This window comes from Budorcas taxicolor, chromosome 11, assembly GCF_023091745.1.
Source record: "Budorcas taxicolor isolate Tak-1 chromosome 11, Takin1.1, whole genome shotgun sequence".
Taxonomy (NCBI): Eukaryota; Metazoa; Chordata; class Mammalia; order Artiodactyla; family Bovidae; genus Budorcas; species Budorcas taxicolor.
The window spans coordinates 63247580-63269200 of NC_068920.1; the positions used below are offsets into that span (position 1 = coordinate 63247580).

The 21621-nt window shown below is 38.5% G+C and overlaps 1 protein-coding gene across 1 annotated transcript in view; it reads left to right on the top strand.

The window, feature by feature from the left end:
- The first annotated feature begins 724 nt into the window (after positions 1-724).
- Positions 725-21621, top strand: part of VWA3B (von Willebrand factor A domain containing 3B) — a 179413-nt gene continuing 158516 nt past the window's right edge. The window contains exons 1-3 of the mRNA XM_052649405.1: positions 725-920; positions 14635-14729; positions 20799-21049. Of these exons, the coding sequence (XP_052505365.1) occupies positions 725-920; positions 14635-14729; positions 20799-21049 (542 nt within the window). The remainder of the gene's footprint in view (positions 921-14634; positions 14730-20798; positions 21050-21621) is intronic.

The following is a 21621-nucleotide window of genomic DNA, read 5'->3' on the forward strand; positions in this document are numbered from 1 at the left end:
GATTTCTGTTTGACTGAATTTGCTTGTCATAACAGGGATACTTTCTGGAAATAGGATGAGAATTTTAGAAATGGGAAAAGGGAGTTTTTCCATTGTTGGAAAATGTTGCATTCCAGGGAACCCATTTACATGCACCGCACATTCCTAGATACAAAGGGAAGCAGAGCTTTCTACTCTTTCCCCAGATTTTCAGGCCCTGCCTGAAGTAGTGGTGAGTGAGCTAAGATCACATTACAGTCTCCCCACTCCATGTGTACACCAGCTTTGTTTAGGCAGGTCTGGATCAGTTCAGTGTGTTGTATATTGCTTTAAGTTGGGCTGATCTCTTAAACTTTCTGGCTACTTGAGCCAGAAAGCCACAACTTTCAAGTAAAGTCCCAGAGGATGAAACATGGGATGGTGAATCTTTGTATTCACCACACAGAGAAGACTACTGTTAAATTGGCATATATCTTTCTTGATGTTTTTCTGAGTGGGGGTATGCACATATAGATATTGAATCTTATGGATACATTTTAGTCGTACATTTAGGTATCTTCTTTGCCAACAAATATACAATTTGTATTATTGTTACGTGTGCTAAATAGCATTCAGTGTAATGATTGTACTCATATATATTAAACCAGTCCTCAGTTGATATTAGCTTGTTTCCAAGTTTTCAGGAAGTCTGATTTTGACAATTGCCATTACAGGAGGTTCCTGTGACTTAGATCCTAATTCAGAGATGGAAGTACCAGGCTCATCTTCCACCATCTCTGAGGAGCAGCCTCGGAAGCAAGAGGGGCTGAGCGACACTAGAACAGACTCAGTCAAGCAGAGTCTCATCTCATCTGAGGAATGGCTTCAGCTGCATGGGCTTAAGAGCAACAAATTGACCTTGAAACAGATTTTATCGCAGATTGGATTCCCACATTGTGAAGGTATTAATACAAAGCAGCGCTGACTAGAAAACCCAAACAGCATGCTGCCCTTTAGCCTTTGAGAAGGCGGCATCAGTTCTGAAGTCGCCTCAAAACACAGGTCTCTGAGTTGGATTTTTTAAAAAATATATATATTTATTTATTTATTCGACTGCGCCAGGCCTTATTAATAGTCACAGCATGCAGGATCTTTGAGTTGCAGCATGCAGGATATAACATCCTGACCAGGGATTGAACCCAGGCCCCCTGCATTGGGATCACAGAGTTCTAGCCCCTGGACCACCAGGGATGTTCCTCTGAGTTTGTTTTGATCTCACATCCTAATGGGTAAAAAAGATTTGCACATGGACCCCCAATATATGTATATTATATAGATGTACAATCTTTAATCCACCTATTAAATATTAGTAATACTTAATTTCATTCTTTCTTCTTTTAAAGATGAAATAAAACCTAAATATAAGTTATACCCCTCACACCCTGCAGATGTCTTGCTCCTCCCTGGCATGTGCAAACCCCTTTTGGAGGCTATGGATTAGGGTAATAGGTCTGTGTGGTTTCAGGGAGAACTCAATATTTTCCTTTTGTGGCCTGCTTGTGTTAATGGTCCAGTTTTTTCTAAATGTCTTGGTTAGAATGTTGATTTTCAATTCCCAGGAGTATTGCCCTCCAACAGGGAGCAGGGAATAGTATAGGAATCCCATAGACCCTGACTCTGGCAGACTCCTCCTTTTCAAATGGTGAAAGTAGTCGCTCAGTCATGTCTGACTCTGTGACCCCATGGATGAGGCTCCTCTGTCTATGGGATTCTTCAGGCAAGAATACTGGAGTGGGTTGCCATTCCCTTCGCCAGGGGATCTTCCCAACCCAGAGACTGAACCTGGTCTCCTGCATTGCAGGTAGATTCTTTACCATCTTAGCCACGAGGGAAGCCTATTCAAAGGGTATTATTAGGTTTTGGTATCAGTATTATGTTGGCCTCATAAAATGATTTGGAAGTGTTGCCCTCTCCTCTGTGTTCTGATGGTGTTTGTATATGATTGGTACTAGTTCATCTTTAAATGTTTGATAGAACTCACTGGTAAAACTTATCTGAGCCTGGAGTTTGTAAGAAAAGTTTGATAAGAAATTCAATTTCTGTAATAGACGTAAAACTATTCAAATTTTGTTTTGAAACTAGTTTTGTTTTGAAACATGCTAGTTTCGGAAAGTTGTTTTTTAAGGAATTTGTCCCTTTTGTGCATGTTTTCTAATATGTTGGCAAAATATTGTTCAAATATTCCCTTGACATTTTTTAAATGCCTGTAGAATATGTAGTGATGTTCCTACTTTCATTTCCGACATTGATAATTTGTGTTTTATCTCACTTTTTTGGATAACTCTTGTTAGGGGTATATCATATCTCTTTTTAAAGAATCAAATATTGGGATTGTTGATTTTTTAAATGTTCTTTAATTTCCATTTCATTGGTATCTGCTTTGATTTTCATTATGTATTTACTTCTACTTTAACTTGCATTTCTTTTTCTCACTTTTAAGGTGGAAACTTGGATAATTGATTTTAAACCTTTCTTTTTTTTCTCATAGATATTAGAAAAATTATAAGTATTCCCCTAAGTATTGAAATTATAAGTATTCCCAAAGCATTGCTTAGCTTAGGCTGAATCACAGTATAAAATATTTTTTTTCTGTTTTTCTTAGATACATATTCTTAGATTAGATTTCTTAGATTCATAATCTTTTTCCTTAGATTCATATTTTAAAATGAAATATGTTGTTTAATTTTAAAATATTTTAGGGCTTTTAAAGATAGCTTTTTGTCATTGTTGGATTTCTAATTTAATTCTGTTGAGTTTAGAGAACATCTATTAGTCTTTTGAAATTGATTGACATTTGACTTGTGTTCCAGTGTGTATCTTGCTGCACATGTAATACATGCTGGAAAAGAATGTGTATTTTGCAGTTGTTAAGTGGTATTCATAAATGTTAATTAGCTCAAGATGTTGATAGTATTGTAGAGATATTTTACATCTTTAGTGATTTTTTTTCCTAGTGAATTTGTCCATTTTTCCCTTTCAGTTCAGTTCAATTCAGTTGCTTAGTTGTGTCCGACTCTTTGCGACCCCATGAATAGGCAGCACGCCAGGCCTCCCTGTCCATCACCAACTCCCGGAGTTCACTTAGACGCACGTCCATCGAGTCAGTGATGCCATCCAGCCATCTCATCCTCTGTCGTCCCCTTCTCCTCCTGCCCCCAATCCCTGCTAGCATCAGGGTCTTTTCCAATGAGTCAACTCTTTGCATGAGGTGGCCAAAGTATTGGAGTTTCAGCTTCAGCATCAGTCCTTCCAATGAACACCCAGGACTGATCTCCTTTAGGATGGACTGGTTGGATCTCCTTGCAGTCCAAGGGACTCTCAAGAGTCTTCTCCAACACCACAGTTCAAAAGCATCAATTCTTCAGCGCTCAGCTTTCTTCACAGTCCAACTCTCACATCCATACATGACCACAGGAAAAACCATAGCCTTGACTAGACGGACCTTTGTTGGCAAAGTAATGTCTCTGCTTTTGAATATGCTATCTTGGTTGGTCATAACTTTCCTTCCAAGGAGTAAGCGTCTTTTAATTTCATGGCTGCAGTCACCATCTGCAGTGATTATGGAGCCCCCCAAAATAGTCTGACACTGTTTCCACTGTTTCCCCATCTATTTCCCATGAAGTGATGGGACCAGATGCCATGATCTTCGTTTTCTGAATGTTGAGCTTTAAGCCAACTTTTTCACTCTCGTCTTTTACTTTCATCAAGAGGCTTTTTAGTTCCTCTTCACTTTCTGCCATAAGGGTGGTGTCATCTGCATATCTGAGGTTATTAATATTTCTCCTGGCAATCTTGATTCCAGCTTATGCTTCTTCCAGCCCAGCCCAGGAGAGATAAGAAAGCCTTCCTCAGCTATCAATGCAAAGAAATAGAGGGAAATAACAGAATGGGGAAGACTAGAGATCTCTTCAAGAAAATTAGAGATACCAAGGGAACATTTCATGCAAAGATGGGCTCTATAAAGGACAGAAATGGTATGGACCTAACAGAAGCAGAAGATATTAAGAAGAGGTGGCAAGAATACACAGAAGAAATGTACAAAAAAGATCTTCACGACCAAGATAATCACGATGGTATGATCACTCACTTAGAGCCAGACATCCTGGAATGTGAAGTCAAGTGGGCCTTAGAAAGCATCACTACAAACAAAGCTAGTGGAGGTAATGGAATTCCAGGTGAGCTCTTTCAAATCCTGAAAGATGATGCTGTGAAAGTGCTGCACTCAATATGCCAGCAAATTTGGAAAACTCAGCAGCGGCCACAGGACTGGAAAAGGTCAGTTTTCATTCCAATCCCTAAGAAAGGCAATGCCAAAGAATGCTCAAACTACCACACAGTTGCACTCATCTCACATGCTAGTAAAGTAATGCTCAAAATTCTCCAAGCCAGGCTTCAGCAATACGTGAACCGTGAACTTCCAGATGTTCAAGCTGGTTTTAGAAAAGGCAGAGGAACCAGAGATCAAATTGCCAACATCCACTGGATCATGGAAAAAGCAAGAGAGTACCAGAAAAACATCTATTTCTACTTTATTGACTATGCCAAAGCCTTTGACTGTATGGATCAGAATAAACTGTGGAAAATTCTGAAAGGGATGGGAATACCAGACCACTTGACCTGCCTCTTGAGAAACCTATATGCAGGTCAGGAAGCAACATTTAGAATTGGACATGGAACAATAGGCTGGTTCCAAATAGGGAAAGCAGTATATCAAGGCTGTATATTGTCACCCTGCTTATTTAACTTATATGCAGAGTACATCATTTTTCCCTTTAGTTTTATCAATTTTGTTCATATAGTTTTAAGCTCTGAATGCATGCATATTTAAGATTGTCATATCTCACTGATGAATTGGCAACTTTTGATAATTTTGAGATGTCCAACTATCTCACATGGTAGTCCTTGTTTTAACATTTGCTTTGTCTAACTAACTATTGCAACTTCCTTGTTCATTTTTATATGGCATGCATGTTTATATTCTTTCACTTTCAAACCAGTTGTAATGTCATTAAAGAGTACCCCTTTAACTCAGTCTGATAATCTCTTTCTTTTGTTGTTTACCTACATTAGTTTGTTCATTATTCATTTTATTTATTTGTTTTTGGCTTCGCTGGGTCTTTGTTGCTGTGCACAAGCTTTCTCTGGTTGTGGCGAACAGGGGCTACTCTCGAGTTGCAGTGTGCAGGCTTTTCAGTGCACTGGCTTCTCTTGTGAAGGAGCATATGATTGAGGCACATGGGCTTTGGTAGTTGTGACTCTCAGGCTTAGTTGCTCCCTGGCATGTGGGATCTTCCTGGACCAGGGATCAAACTCATGTTTCCTGCATTGGCAGGTAGATTCTTAACCACTGGACCACCAGCGAAGTCCAGTCTCTGTCTTTTGATTGTAGTTTGCTTCTCCATATTTAATGTAGTAATTGACTTAGTTAGGTTTAGGTATGTGCTGTGCTGTGCTTAGTTGCTCATTCATCTCCGACTGTTTGCGCCCCATGGACTGTATTCCGCCAGGCTTCTCTGTCCATGGAATTCTCCAGGCAAGAATACTGGAGTGGGTTGCCATGTCCTCCTCCAGGGGATCTTCCCAACCCAGGGATCAAACCCAGGTCTCCCACATAGCAGGCAGATTCTTTACCATCTGAGCCACCAGGGAAGCCCAAGGGTACTGGATTGGATAGCCTATTCCTTCTTCAGGGGAACTTCCCAACCCAGGGTCTCCTGCATTGCAGGCGATTTTTTACCAGCTGAGCTACCAAGGAAGCCCAGATTTAGGTATACCATTTTACTATTTGTTTTCCATTTGTCCCATCATTTTCTTCCCTCTCTGTTCCTCCTTTTCTGCCCTCTTTTGGGTATGTTGAATATTTTTATATTTCATTTAATTCCATTTTTATTTTTGTTTAAATTTCAGTAAGACTTTAAGGCCACCTTTTTGCATTATATTTTCAGTGGTTACTCTATTAATTATATCCTTAACTTGTCACAATCTGTTAAAAGTTAGCTTTGCACTACTTCATGTATAATGTAAGAATCTTGCAACAGTGTAGCTCCACTTATTCCCTACTCCTGTCCTTGGTGTTATTGTTTTAATATATTTTATTTATATATATATTACAAATCTTGCACTCCAGTGTTATAATTATTGCTTTAAAAAGTCATATGTCTTTTAAAAGAAAATGAGTGGGAAAAAATAGCATCTTAAAATCCACATATTTAAATACTATTTATAATATTTGTCTTTCCTTTGTCTTTCCAGATTTGAAGTTCCATCTGGTGTTTTTTCCTTAAGCATTTCTTGTAGTGGTGGGCTTCTGGTGACAGATTTTTCTCAGTTGTTATCTGATATTATCTTTATTTCACCTTCTTTTTTTGGTATTATTGATTGATTGACATAGTCTTTTATTCTGGAGTGATATAGTCACAGAAGGTTGCAAAGATAATATAGACAGATCCCACGTACCCTTCACCCAATTCCCCTAATGGTTATATAAAATCATAGCATTATACCAAATTCAGGAATTTTACATAGATACACAGTGTGTGGCTAATTCTATGCAATTCTATTTCTTGCATAGTTTGTATAACCACCACCACAATCAATATACAGAACTGTTTATCACCACAAAGATCTCCCTTGTGGTACCCCTTTATAGTCATACAGACACCCTATCTTCCAACATTCTTAACTTCTGGCAACTACCAGTCTGTTTTCCATATCTATAATTTTCTCCTTTAGAGATCATTTATGTATATGAATGGAGAAGGCAATGGCACCCCACTCCAGTACTCTTGCCTGGAAAATCCCATGGATGGAGGAGCCTGGTAGGCTGCAGTCCATGGGGTTGCAAAGAGTCGGACATGACTGAGCGACTTCCCTTTCACTTTTCACTTTCACGCATTGGAGAAGGAAATGGCAACCCACTCCAGTGTTCTTGCCTGGAGAGTCCCAGGGACGGGGGAGCCTGATGGGCTGCCATCTATGGGGTCACACAGAGTCGGACACGACTGAAGTGACTTAGCAGCAGCAGCAGCATGTATATGAAATCATATATAATATGTATGTATGGTATCACATATGACCCTTTGGGATTGGTATTTTTTCATTTGGTATTGTTTCTTTGAGGCTCATTCAAGTTGTTGCAGCTATCAATAGTTTGTTTCTTTTTACTATAGAGTAGTAGTCCATGGTATGGATGTACTGCTGTTTATTTAACTTGTCACTCATTAAAAGATACCTGGTGTTTTTCCAGTTTGGGGATATTACAAATAAAGCTACTATGAACAGTTGTTTACAGGTTTTTATGTAAACATTCATTTCCACTTCTCTGGGATAAATGCCCAGGAATGCAGTTGTTAGGTGGTAAGTTGTTCTTTAGTCGCTGAGTCCTGTCCAACTCTTTTGCAACCCTGTATCCTGTCCGGCTCCTCTGTCCATGGTATTTCCCAAACAAGAATACTGGAATGGGTTGCCATATTCTCCTTCAGGGGTTCTTCCAGACCCAGAGACTGAACCTGCATCTCTTTTGTCTCCTGCATCTCTTTACCGCTGTGCCACCTGGGAAGCCGTAAAGTTCTTTATAGTGTTCCATTGTTCTTTTGATGTCTGTAGGGTTTTAAGGGATAGCCCCTGTTTTATTCCTGGTATCAGTAATTCATGTCTACTCTGTTTTTATCTTTGTTAGTATTGCTAGGGGTTTGTCAGTATTGATCTAGTTAAAACACCAGTTTTTAATTTCATTGATTTTCTCTATTTTTCCTATTTTTAATGTAATTGATTGCTGCTTTGATTTTTATTATTTCTTTCTGCTTGCTTTGGATTTATTTTGCTCTTCTTTTTCTCGTTTCTTCAGATGGGAGCTTTAGTTTTTTTGTTTGTTTGTTTTTGTTTTTAAGCTGTGCTGGGTCTTCATTGCTCTGAGGGCTTTTACTCTAGCTGTGCTGTGCAGGTTTCTCATTGTGGTGACTTCTCTTTTTGAGGAGCGGCTCCCAGGCTCTAGAGCACAGGCTCAGTAGTTGTGGTGCACGGGCTTCGTTGTTCCAGGGCATGTGGGATCTTCCCAGATCAGGGATCAAACCCAGGTCTCTTGCATTGACAGGCAGGTTCTTTACCACTGAGCCACCAGGGAAGCCCAGTTTTAGATGATTGATCTGAGACTTTTCAGCTCATCTTATGTCAGAATTTAGTGCTGTAAATTTCTCTCTTGAGACAGTTTAAGCTGTGTCCCTCATATTTTTATGTGTTGTATTATCATTTCATCAATTTGTCATTGTCAAATCAATATCATTTCATTCAGTTTCATTTCACTTAAGAAAGAATTTTTTATTTCTGTTGAGATTTCCTCTTTGCCTCAAGGATTTTTATTTTTAGAAGCATGTTATTTAGTTTCCAAGATTTTGGAGACTTTTTGGTTATCTTTTATTATTGATGTTTATTTGTTTCCATTGTGGACAGAGAACATACTCTTTCAATTCTTTTAGATTTTTTGAGGTTTGTTTGATAGCCTGGGATATATTTTATCTTGGTATATATTCTGTGGTACTTGAAAAGAATGTATATTCTTTTGTTGTATAAAACATTATATTTTTTTAAAAAAATGCCAACTAGATGCTGTTTATGATGGTGGTATTGAGTATTCTTGCTGATTTTCTGGTATTCTATCAGTTGTTGATATTGAAATCAACAACTACAACTGTGGCTTTGTCTATTTCTACCTTCAGTTCTATCAGTCTTGGCTTTACATAATGTACCCCTGTTGTGCATGTCCATTTAGAATTTCAGTCTTCCTGGTGAATTGACACTTTTATAATTATATAATGTCCTCCTCTACCCTTAGTAATATTCTTTGCTCTGTAGTTTCCTTTTTTTACATTAATACAATCAACCCTGCTTTGTTTTTGTTAATATTTACATAACATCTTTTTTGTCCTTTTACTTTTAACTTATATATCAGTATATTTTAAGCAAGTTTCTTAAACACATTATTTAATCAGTTTTTAAATCTTCTGCTAATCTCTTTTAACTGTGGTCTCTATACCATTTGTATTTAATATAATTATTTGTATGTTAGAGTTTGCTATTTTGTTTTTTTGTTTTCTTTTTTTTTGTCTGTTTTCCATTTGTTTCTTTTCTTGCCTAGCTCTGGGTTTCTTAAGCACTTTTAAGAATTAAAAAAAATTATCTGTAATATTTTGAGTGTCTCCCTTCATACAGCTCTTTTAGTGGTTGTGCTGGGTATTACATTATAAATATGTAACATATGAAAGTCTCCTGGTATCAGCATTTTACCAGTTTGGATGAAGAATGGAAACGACTTCCCTTTATGTCCCTTTAATCTCCTCATTTTTAATATGCTTTATTTTTTCATACATTGAGAATCACATGAGGCTGTATTGTAGTTTTTGATTCAACTGTCAAGCGATTTAGAAAATTCAAGAAGAGTCTGCTTTATTTACACATATTTATATGTGTCAGTACTTACTGTGTTCTTCCTTCCTGATGTTTCCGAGTTCTTTCTTTAACCATCTCCTTCCTGTCTATAGAACTTTATTTATTCTATAAGAATAGTTCTGCTGGGAACTTTTTTTTTAGTTTCTTTGCCTGACAGTGTCTTTATTTCTCCTTCATTCCTGAAGAGTAATTTCACCAGATATAAGATTTCGTGTTGAGAGTTCTTTTCTTTTAGCGCTGAAGAGAGACTGTGTGGGTACTTCCCTGGCAGTCCAGTGGTTAAGACTCTGCGCTACCACCACAGGGGGCACAGGTTCAATCTTTGGTTGAGGAACTAAGATCCCACATACTAAGAGGCACAGCCAAAACAAAGAAACAAAGAAGCTACTTCCTTTTGGCCTCCATGATTTCTTTGGCTGTGCTGGGTCTTTGTTGTTACATAGGCTTTTATCTAGTTGTGGAGAGTAGGGGGCCACTCTCTAGTTGTGCTGTACAGGCTTCTCGTTGCTTTGGCTTCTCTTGTGGTGGAGCAGAGGCTTTAGGGCGTGCCATCTTCAGCGGTTGCAGCTCCCAGGCTCTAGAGTGGAGGCTCAGCAGTTGCGGCTCCCGGGCTCTAGAGCACAGGCTCACTAGCTGTGACCCATAGGCTTAGTTGCTCCAAGGCATGTGGGATCTTCGCGGATCAAGGATCAAACCCAGGCCTCCTGTGCTGGCAGGTGGATTCTTTATCACTGAACCACCAGGGAAGCCCCCTCCGTGATTTCTGATGAGAAAACCACTGTCAGTAGAGTTGTTCTTATTTTGTTTTGTCATTAGAATGTCACTCAGTCATGTCTGTCTTTTGCCATCCCATGGATTGAGATTTTCTAGGCAAGAAGACTAGAGGGGATTGCCATTTCTTTTCTCCAGGGGATCTTCCTGACCCAGGGATTGAACCCATGTCTTCTGCACTGGCAGGAGGATTCTTTGCCACTGAACCACTAGGGAATGAAAATGTTTTTACCCTGATGCTTCTTTATTCATTACATTTCCTTTATACATGTTCATATCATGTACTCATTTTTAATCTCTTATACTTAGAATATATGCATTTTATGTCTATTGATATTTGTTGTATTGGAAGTTAAAACTAAAACCTTTAAAAATATTTGTTCATTTACAAGTCACAAACTTGTTATATGTTAGCATAACATTTTTAAGAAAAATAAGTAAATTTTTAAAAATAAAAATGCTAGCAGGAAGAGTGGCACTGTTTTACATTTTTGCAAATCTCTTTAATGTTTATCCCAATGGAAAACAGCTAGTTCAGGTATGGCTGATTCATTTTGCAGTACAGTAGAAACTAACACAACATTGTAAAGCAATTATACTCCAGTAAAAATTAATTTTAAAAAACACAGCTATATTCTTATATCTACTTTAAAAAAATTGTTTTTGATCATGCTATGTGGCATGTGGGATCCTAGGTCCGCAGTCAGGGACTAAACCTGTGCCGCCTGCAGTGAAAATGCATAGTCTTAACCACTGGACTGCCAGGGAAGTCCCTCTCATATCTGCTTTTCAGAAATAACGGCTTTACTGAGATGTAATTCACATTCTATACCATTAATCAATTTAAAATGTATAATTCAGTATTCTTTAGTATATTCACAGAAATGTACAACTATCATCACAGTCAACTTAAAGAAAATTTTCATCACCTCAGAAATAAACTTTGTACTTCTTAGCTATACACCCTGCCCATAAGGCCCCAGGCCAGAGTAATCTACTTTCTATCTCTCTAGATTTGCTTGTTCTGCACATTTCATATAAATAGAGTCATATAATATGAGTTGTTTTTTGGCTGATTGTTGTTGTTTAGTGGCTAAATTGTGTCCCACTGTTTTGCAACCCCATGGACTGTAGCCCACCAGGCTCATCTGTCCATGGGATTTCCCAGGCAAGAATACTGGAGTGGGTTGCCATTTCCTTCTCCAGGGGATCTTCCTGACCCACAGATAGAACCTGAGTCTCCTACATTGGCAGGTGGGTCCTTTACCACTGAGCCACCAGTTTTTGTTGTTGTTCAGTTGCTAAGTCATGTCTGACTCTTTGCCAGCCCATGACCTGCAGCATGCCAGGCTCCCCTGTCCTTACTGTCTCTGGGAGTTTGCTCATATTCATGTCCATTGAGTTGGTGATTCTATCCTACCATCTCATCCTCTGCCAGGAAACCCGTTTGTGACTGATATCTTTCATTTAATATGATGTTTTTAAGATCCATCTATTAGTATGTTGTAACATATACCAGAACTTTATTCATTTTATGGTCAATTACTGTCAGGAGATGAATTGTATGGATATTGCACAGTTTGTTTATCCACTTATCATTTGATGGGTGTAGATCTGATTCTTATCCTAGCAGCAGTTAATTTCAGTTCAGTTCAGTTCAGTCGCTTAGTCGTTTCTGACTCTTTGCGACCTCATGGATCACAGCATGCCAGCACGCAGCATGGCCTCCCTATCCATCACCAACTTCCGGAGTTCACTCAGACTCACGTCCATCGAGTCCGTGATGCCATCCAGCCATCTCATCCTCTGTCGTCCCCTTCTCCTCCTGCCCCAAATCCCTCCCAGCATCGGAGTCTTTTCTAATGAGTCAACTCTTCACATGAGGTGGCCAAAGTACTGGAATTTCAGCTTCAGCATCATTCCCTCCAAAGAACACCCAGGACTGATCTCCTTTAGAATGGACTGGTTGGATCTCCTTGCAGTCCAAGGGACTCTCAAGAGTCTTCTCCAACACCACAGTTCAAAAGCATCAATACTTTGGCGCTCAGCTTTCTTCACAGTCCAACTCTCACATCCATACATGACCACAGGAAAAACCATAGCCTTGACTAGACGGACCTTTGTTGGCAAAGTAATGTCTCTGCTTTTGAATATGCTATCTTGGTTGGTCATAACTTTCCTTCCAAGGAGTAAGTGTCTTTTAATTTCATGGCTGCAATCACCATCTGCAGGGATTTTGGAGCCCCCCAAAATAAAGTCTGACACTGTTTCCACTGTTTCCCCATCTATTTCCCATGAAGTGATGGGACCAGATGCCATGATCTTCATTTTCTGAATGTTGAGCTTTAAGCCAACTTTTTCACTCTCCTCTTTCACTTTCATCAAGAGGCTTTTTAGTTCCTCTTCACTTTCTGCCATAAGGGTGGTGTCATCTGCATATCTGAGGTTATTAATATTTCTCCCGGCAATCTTGATTCCAGCTTGTGTTTCTTCCAGTCCAGCGTTTCTCATGATGTACTCTGCATATAAGTTAAATAAACAGGGTGACAATATACAGCCTTGACGTACTCCTTTTCCTATTTGGAACCAGTCTGTTGTTCCATGTCCAGTTCTAACTGTTGCCTCCTGACCTGCCTATAGGTTTCTTAAGAGGCAGGTCAGGTGCTCTGGTAACTTGGTCGGACTCAAACTTCAAACTGTCTCCCCTTTTAAATAAATGCAGAACTCACCAATTTCCTTCCTTTTTTTTTTTTATAGTTTTTTATTTTTTTAATTTTAAAATCTTTAATTCTTACATGTGTTCCCAAAAGAATTAATGCCACTCCAGTTTCCATCTGTTCTTGATTGCTCTCTAGTGCCTTCAAGTAGCTTTTTAAATATTTTGTTGAGAGGTTTTGTTTTTTTTCTCCTGTGTAAGAGTTAGCCAATAAAACCTACTTCACCATTATTGAATGAGGAATTCACAATGCCTTTCATTTTAATTGGCAATACAGCTGATGGAGCCTTACATAAATTAACCTCCTTCAGTTCTCAAAAACACAGCCCTCTCTCCTGACTCCAGATAAATGCCTGAGGTAAAGAGAGAATGCTGCTGGTGATGTGAAGTTGCTCTATAAATGTCAGTCACAATGTTGAAATCTTGGAAATGAAGGTTTTAGAGTTTGAGAGATTTATTGAATAAGGTTATTGCTGACAGAATTCGAGTACCCATTCTTTGCTCCTTCCTGTTATGGACATTGAACTTCAAGACTTGTAAATTTTATCATTGCTGGTGATTTGGGACCAAGCCTGGTCTATAAAATGTAGCCTTGCCCTTCCTGCCTTTCCCAAGCAGGCTGTGATCCTGCCTCCCTAGAAAGGCAGAGGAAAGGAAGTGTTGGATCCAAGAGTATCACCGCTCTCTTCACCACTTTTGGGCCTTAATAATTTATAATAATAACAAAATAATAATCACAATAAAAACAGTTCCTGAAGCCTTACCTCATCTCTGTCTTGCCAAGTCATAACTAGTCCATGAAACTTTCTTTTAGTTGTGTGAGGGAATGACCATGTTTCAGGAAGCATTGTATTCTCATTCTGGAACCACTGTGTCTAGCACATAGTGGGTGTTCAGTGAGGGTGTATGGGGTCGATGTTGAACAGCTGAGCATATGCTCTGAGAAGAAAGTGGTTTGACCTTCTGTATGAGTATTCTGACTCTTGCTTCATCTCATTTATTCACAACCCCCTACTTGAGAGAACAGTAGATAATATCTAAGTTTAATATTTAAAATTTTTATTCATTTAATTTACTTTTTGGCTGTACTGGGTCTTCGTTGCTGCATGTGGTCTTTCTCTAGTTGTGGTGAGTGGGGGCTACTCTCTAGCTGCGGTGTACAGACTTCTCATTAAGGTGGCTTCTTTTGTTGCGGAACATGGGCTCTAGGGTGTGTGGGCTCAGCAGTTGTGATTCATGGGCTTAGCTGCAGCATGGCATGTGGGATCCTCCAGGAGCAGGGATGGAACCCGTGTCCCCTGCGTTGGCAGGCAGATTCTTAACCACTGAACCACCAGAGAAGCCCCTAGCTTTAATTTTTTAAATTCTGAAAACTAAGTCCAAGTCCCAAATAAAAGATTTCTGGAATTAAACATAACTTCTATGTCATGTTTTTGACCTCTGCCTTAATCGTTCTGGGCAAAAGACCCAGGAGACCAAGAAATAAACACTGTTCATCCTTCCCATTCATTCATACATTTGGTGTTATAGCAGTCACATTTATCATAGTGCCTGGAAATACTTCATTATTTAGAACAGAATTCTAAGCATCGCAGATATAATTTGATGTCAGAGATGAGCGTTTGGAAATAAAAATAAGTGTTGATATTGTACCATTTTGACTGCTTTTCTTTATAAACATGCAGATTATGTGGTGTCTCTGGGGAGACTTGTGGCTTCCCGGTACGCAAACGGCCTGTTTCCACGGATCTACACGACCGAAGATGGCAGAGTGTACAATGTAAGTTGGAGTTCCCTCGATGGGCAGGTCCAGGGACACACTGCTGAGGTTGACACAGAGAGGCAGCCAAGCCAGGGCCTTATCAGTGCTGGAGGATTTCTTCTGACAGTGTAGAGGGTGGTGAAAGTCACAGCCCAGGAACTTGACCCATTAGAAATGAGTGCAGAAACCACCTGACCAGAGGTGAAGACATTTGCATATCAACACTTTCTTTTACCTGGAAAATAAAGGGGAGGAATACTGTTATGACAGGGGTCATCTGAAAGGCAAGAGCAGGCTGCTGTTACCTGACAGGTGCTCTAAAATAAAGGACCACTGATGCAGGTAGTAGTGTATATCGAGAGAGTGCCACCTTGTACTGGAGTCCTTCATTCCCAGCAATTCAACATGAGATTCCTGCACCCACCACATGTCAGGCCCTGTGCACACCCCAGCCACCACAGGGAGCTCCAGAGACACACGCCCCATCATGTTGCTTCATGGATACATGTTCATGTCACTGTACATCCATGTAGAGTCCACTTGGACTGTTATTTCTTAGTATTTGAAAAATATACGTTGCTCTCATACTTAGCCTGTTCCTAAACAATAATATTGTTTAGTAGGGCTTCCCAGGTACCACTAGTGGTAAAGAACCCACTGCCAATGCAGGAGACATAAGAGAAGGAGTTCAGTTCCTGGGTTGGGAAGATCCCCTGGAGAAGGAAATGACAACCCACTCCAGTATTCTTGCCTGGAGAATCCCATAGACAGAGGAGCCTGGCGGGCTGCAGTCCATGGGTTCGCAAAGAGTTAGACCTACTGAAGTGATTTAGCATACACACAAACAATAATATCCATGGAATTTTGAATTTGGTGTACAAAATGTATTTTTTTGTCTGAATTACCTTAAAAGTCAATGCAGAAATACTGAACATGTCTGTCTTTGCCATTCAATTCCACCTTCATGGCCCCTGTGACACAGTCCCACCCTGGTTTCCATGCTGTGGTAGTGACTTGTAGTAAGTGCTGCGGAGTCTGCCAAGGGGGTGAGGAATGCTGCTTTAGGGAGCATGGAAAGCAGCAGGAAGTGACGCCTGTGCTTCAGGAATAAGCTTGAGACACAGAGTTGGGGGTGAAAATGAAATGAGCTGAAGGCAGAGTGCTGAGCATGAGCCAAGGCATGAAAACATGGAATTACATGGTGTGTTCAGGAGACACACCTTCCTTAAGGTGTTGTGAGGATTGTTGAAAGGTTTCTTTTTTAATACCATATCTTTAAAAACTTGATTCTTCACAGAATAGGACACCATTTTTTCTCATTTTGTATATCTCCTGCCCCCTGCCAACACCCTGGAAGGCCTTGCGTGATTGTTCCTGACCTTGTGAATGATGCTTTATTTGTGTGTCACCTTTCAAGGGCAGCCCCTAAAGCGTTGGTGGTGGTTCTGGGTGATCAAGTGATCTAGGTACAGGGGAGCTCGGCCTGAGAAACAAGAAGAGGTCTCAGGACAAAGGCCATGAGCACGAGGATGGGCACTGGGATGGCACCCCTTAGAGGACGCCAGGCAGATATGCTGGCATGTTTAGAAGCAGTTTCAGAAATGTTTTTGGCATGTTGTAGTTAGGCAGATGTTTCAGTGAATTTTTTTTTTCAATCTGGCTTTGCTGATCTCGCTTTTCTTCTACCTAATTTCTTCCTCGCCCCACCTAGTTTTCTTTGGAATATCTGAATTTTATCTAGATTTGTTGAATACAAGTTTTTAAAAATTTAATTCTTATTTTATATTATTGGATAGCATCACTGACTCAATGGACATGAGTTTGAGCAAACTCCAGGAGATAGTGAAGGACAGGGAAGCCTGGCATGGTGCAGTTCATGGGAACAGAGAAAAAGGAAATCTCTGCAGTTGCGGAGTCTGGACACAACTTAGTGACTGAACAACAGCAGATAGTTGATTGACAATATTGTGTTAGTTTTAGGTGTGCAGCTAAGTGATGTAGTTATACATATACACATATTCATTCTTTTTCAGATTCTTTTCCCATATAGATTGTTACAGATTATTGAGTCCAGTTTCCTGTGCTATATAGTAAGTTCTTATTAATTATCTATTTCATATATAGTATGTTGCAATAAACATTGGGCTGCATGTATCTTATACAAAATTAGTGTTTTCATTTTCTTTGGATATATACTCAAGATAATTGCTAGATTATATGCCAGTTGTATTTTTAGTGTTTTAAAGCACTTCCATACTGTTTTTCATAGTGGATATACCAATTACGTTCCCACCAACAGTGTCGAGGTCTCCTTTTTCTCTGTTCCTTTTCCATCCTTCGTTATTTGTGGTCTTTCTGATGACGGACATTCTGACTGGTGTGAGGTGATATCTCATTGTGGTTTTGATTCGTATTTCTCTGATGATTGGTGATGTTGAGCATCTTTTTATGTGCCTGTTAATTATCCATGTATCATCTGTGGCAAAATGTCTGTTTAGATCTTTGGCCCATTTTCTCAATCTTTTTTTTTTTTTTTTAATATTGGGTTGTGAGCTGTTTATTTTATTTATTTTTTTAAATTTAAATTTATTTATTTTAATTGAAGGCTAATTACTTTACAATATTGTTTTGGTTTTGCCATACATCAACATGAATCCGCCACAGGTGTACACGGGTTCCCCATCCTGAACCCCCCTCCCACCTCCCTCCCTGTACCATCCCTCTGGGTCATCCCAGTGCACCAGCCCCAAGCATCCTGTATCCTGCATGGCGATTCGTTTCTTATATGATATTATACATGTTTCAATGCTATTCTCCCAAATCATCCCACCCTCTCCCTCTCCCACAGAGTCCAAAAGACTGTTCTATACATCTGTGTCTCTTTTGCTATCTCGCATACAGGGTTATCCTTACCATCTTTCTAAATTCCATATATATGCGTTAGTATACTGTATTGGTGTTTTTCTTTCTGGCTTACTTCACTCTGTGTAATTGGCTCCAGTTTCATCTACTTCATTAGAACTGATTCAAGTGTATTCTTTTTAATGGCTGTTTATTTTAGATATTAACCTCTCATGAGTTATATCATTTGTAAATATTTTCTCCCATTCAGAAGACTGTATTTTCATTTTGTCAATGGTTTAGTATGCTGTGAGAAAAAATATTTAAGTTTATTTAGGTCCTGTTTGTTTATTTTTGCTTTTGTTTCTTTCGCCTTAGAAGACAGATCCAAAAAATATTGCTACGATTTATATCAAAGAGTGTTCTGCCAATGTTTTATTCTTGGAGTTTTATGGTTTCCAGTATTACATTTTGTTCTTTAATCCATTTTAAGGTTATTTTTATATGCAGTGTGAGCAAATATTCTAATTTTATTCTTTTATAAGTAGATGTCTAGTTTTCCTAGCACCATTTATTGAATAGAGTGTCTTTTCCCCATGGTATATTCCTGCCTCCTTTGTCATAGATTAATTGCCCATTATTTCTGGGCTCTCTGTTTTGCTCCATTGATCTATGTGTCTGTTTTTGTACCAGTACCATATGCTGTTTTGATTGCTGTAGCTTTGTAGTATAGTCTGAAGTCAAGGAGCATGATACCGCCAACTCTGTTCTTCTTTCTTAAGATTGCTTTGGCTATTCTGGGTCTTTTGTGTTTCCATACAAATTTTAGATTATTTGTTCTAGTTCTGTGAAAAATGCCATTGGTATTTTGATACAGAAGCATTAAATATGTAGATTATCTTGTGTAGCATGGTCATTTTAACCACATTAATTCTTCCAATCAATGAACATGGAATACCTTTCCAGTTCTTCGTGTCTTCTTTAATTTCTTTTATTAATATCTTAATATTTTTCTGAGTATAGGTCTTTTATCTCTTTAGATTTATTCCTAGATATTTTATTCTTTTTGATGTGATGGTAAGTGGGATTGTTTTCTCAATTTCTCTTTCTGATAGTTCATTGTTAGTATATAAAACTATGACAGATTTCTGTGTACTGATTTTGTATCCTGAATTCATCATGATCTCTAGTAGTTTTTTTGGTGGTGTCTTTAAGATTTTCTATGTATAGTGTCATGTTGTTTGTATACAGTGACTATTTTACTTCTTCCTTTCCAAATTGAATTGCTTTCATTTTTTTAGGTCTGATTGCTTGATGCTCTGACTAGAACTTACAATACTGTGTTGAATTAAAGTGACAAGAGCAGGTATCCATGTCTTGTTCCTGATCTTAGAGGAAATACTTTTAGCTTTTCACCATCAAGTATAGTATTAGCTATAGGTTTATCATATATGGCCTTTATATTGTCAAGGTCCCTCCATATCCACTTTGTGGGGAATTTTTAAAAAATCATAAATGGATGTTAAATTTTACAAAAAGATTTTTCTTCATCTATTGAGATGATCATGATTTTTTATTCTACAGTTTGTTAATGTGGTGTATCACATTTATTGATTTACAGCTATTGAACCATCCTTCACCCCTGGGATAAATCCCACTTGATCATGGTGTATGATCCTTCTAACCTATTTTTTAATTTGGTTTGCCAATATTTTGCTGAAGATTTTTGCATCTATGTCCATCAGTGACAGGCCTGTAATTTTTTTGTGTGTAGTTTTGATATCAGGGTGATACTGACCTGGTGGAATGAATCTGGAAGTGTTCCTGACTTTGTAATATTTTTTGGAAATAGTTTGAGAAGGATAAGTGTTAACTCTTCTCTAAATATTTGGTAACATTTTCGCCTGTGAAACCATCTGGTTCTAGACTTTTGTTTTAGGGGAGTTTTTTTTTTTTTTTAACTTATTCAGTTTTACTGCTGATAATTGGCCTGTTCATGTTTTCTGTTTCTTCCTGGCTCCATCTGGAAGATTTGTGCTTTTCTTTTATGCTGTTCATTTTATTGGTATATAATTGTTCATGGCAAGCTTTCATGATCCTTTGTATTTCTGTCTTTTTCATCATGGATTTTATTGATTTGGGCACTCTCTCTTTTTTTCTCTATGAGTCTGGCTCGAGGTTTGTCAGTTTTGTTTATCTTTTCGAAGAATCAGCTCTTAGTTTCAGTGATATTTCCCATTGTTTCTGTAGTCTCTATCTCATTTATTTCTGCTCTGATCTTTGTAATTTCCTTCTTTCTACCAACTTTATGCTTTGTTTGCTCATCTTTATCTGGCTTCTTTAGGAATTTTTTTTTCCATCTGCCTTTGCTGATCTCTATTTTCTTTTACCTAATTTCTTCAGAGTACCCCTGAGCATTTTCATAATTAAAAATGATTCTGTAACTGGAAAGGTTAAACACAATCTGGAAACTTTTTTTTTTTTTCCAAAGAATGCTATATTTTTGTATAGATCTCATCATCATGTTTCCTTCTATGGGAAATTATCCAAGGATTTTTTATTTGTAAGTTTGGAAGACTTCTTCCTGGAATGTATGGGGTTTGGAGGATCATCTAAGAAACTGTTATTAATATACAGTTCTTGATGGCAAAGTCATAACTCAGTGGGCCCTATTGTTCCTGGCGGCACTGGGGTTCACATGACTTGTTTTGACTCAGCTCTGAAAAACAACAAAACAATGCCCTTTACTGCAACACGGGTGGACCTAAAGACTGTTATACTGAGTGACGTTAAGTCAGACACAAAAAGACAAATATTGTATGATACTGCCTAATGTGGCATTTAAAAAAAGATACACATGTATTTATTTACAAAATGAAAGTAGAGTCACAGATGTGGAAAACAAATTTATGGTTACTGGGACATGGAGAGAATAAATTGGGAGACTGGGACTGACATATACACACTACCATATGTAAAATAGAAAACTATTTCTGTATAGCAAAGGGAACTCTACTCAATACTCTGTAGTGGCCTGTATGAGAAAATAATCTTTTAAAAAAAGAGTGGATATATATATATATATAGATATATATATATAAAACTTATTCACTTTGCTGTACACCTGAAACCAACAAAACATTGTAAAAAAAGAAAAAAAGCTATACTCCAGTAAATTATTTTTTAGAATGACTTGTTTTGGTATGCTTCTATTTATTTTATTTTGTTAATTTTATTCTCATTAAGCTGACAGCCAAATCAGAACTAATCTCTCAGTATATGGAACATTTAACACAAGCTGTGGAGAGCTACAAGCAGCGGATGGACTGGCTCACCAGCAACAGCCGGCAGATCTTTGGTGTCATCTTGGAGCAGTGCATCACCATAGTGCTGGATTTTGGTGGCATGCTGGAGGAGGAGCTTAATCTGTGCCGAGATGCTCTAACCATGGTCCTCCAGGAGCAAGTGGCTCACATAGCCAAGTTCAATGTCATATGGTGAGTTCCCATGGGAAAGGAGTATTTCCCTGAAACTTCATGAGTAATTTTCATGTATCTGGAGCTAACTAGCATCACTAACACAGTTAGCTCTGTGGATAGGGAAGAGCTATAAGCTTGTAATTTCTTAGACTTTATTATTCCAGCAAAACCCCACAGTGAGTCAGTATTAAAAACTTTTATCTATTTTGTGCAGGGCATTAGAAGAGATTTTAAAACAGCCTTCTCTTCAGTGTGTGTCAAAGTCAAAATATAAGGATATTTATTATATTGAATATATGTTTAAGGCCATACAATTCCTCCACACACTTTAGACTTTAGGTTTGATGATGAATTTCAGCATCACAAATTTTCACTGTTTTTCAGACTGAGTTTGCAGCTCAACTTGATTTCCTCTGTGAGCTGACCTCTCTTTTAATCAGAACAACAGGTGGCTGGCTTTATAGAAGTTCCCTTATTTCCGAGTCTTCACAATCAATTATTTACAGATTCTTGGATTCAAGAGAATTTGGACTTCAGTGCTGACTTCTCCTGTGGAACAGTTGCTCTGTCTTCTTGACAAAAGATACCTG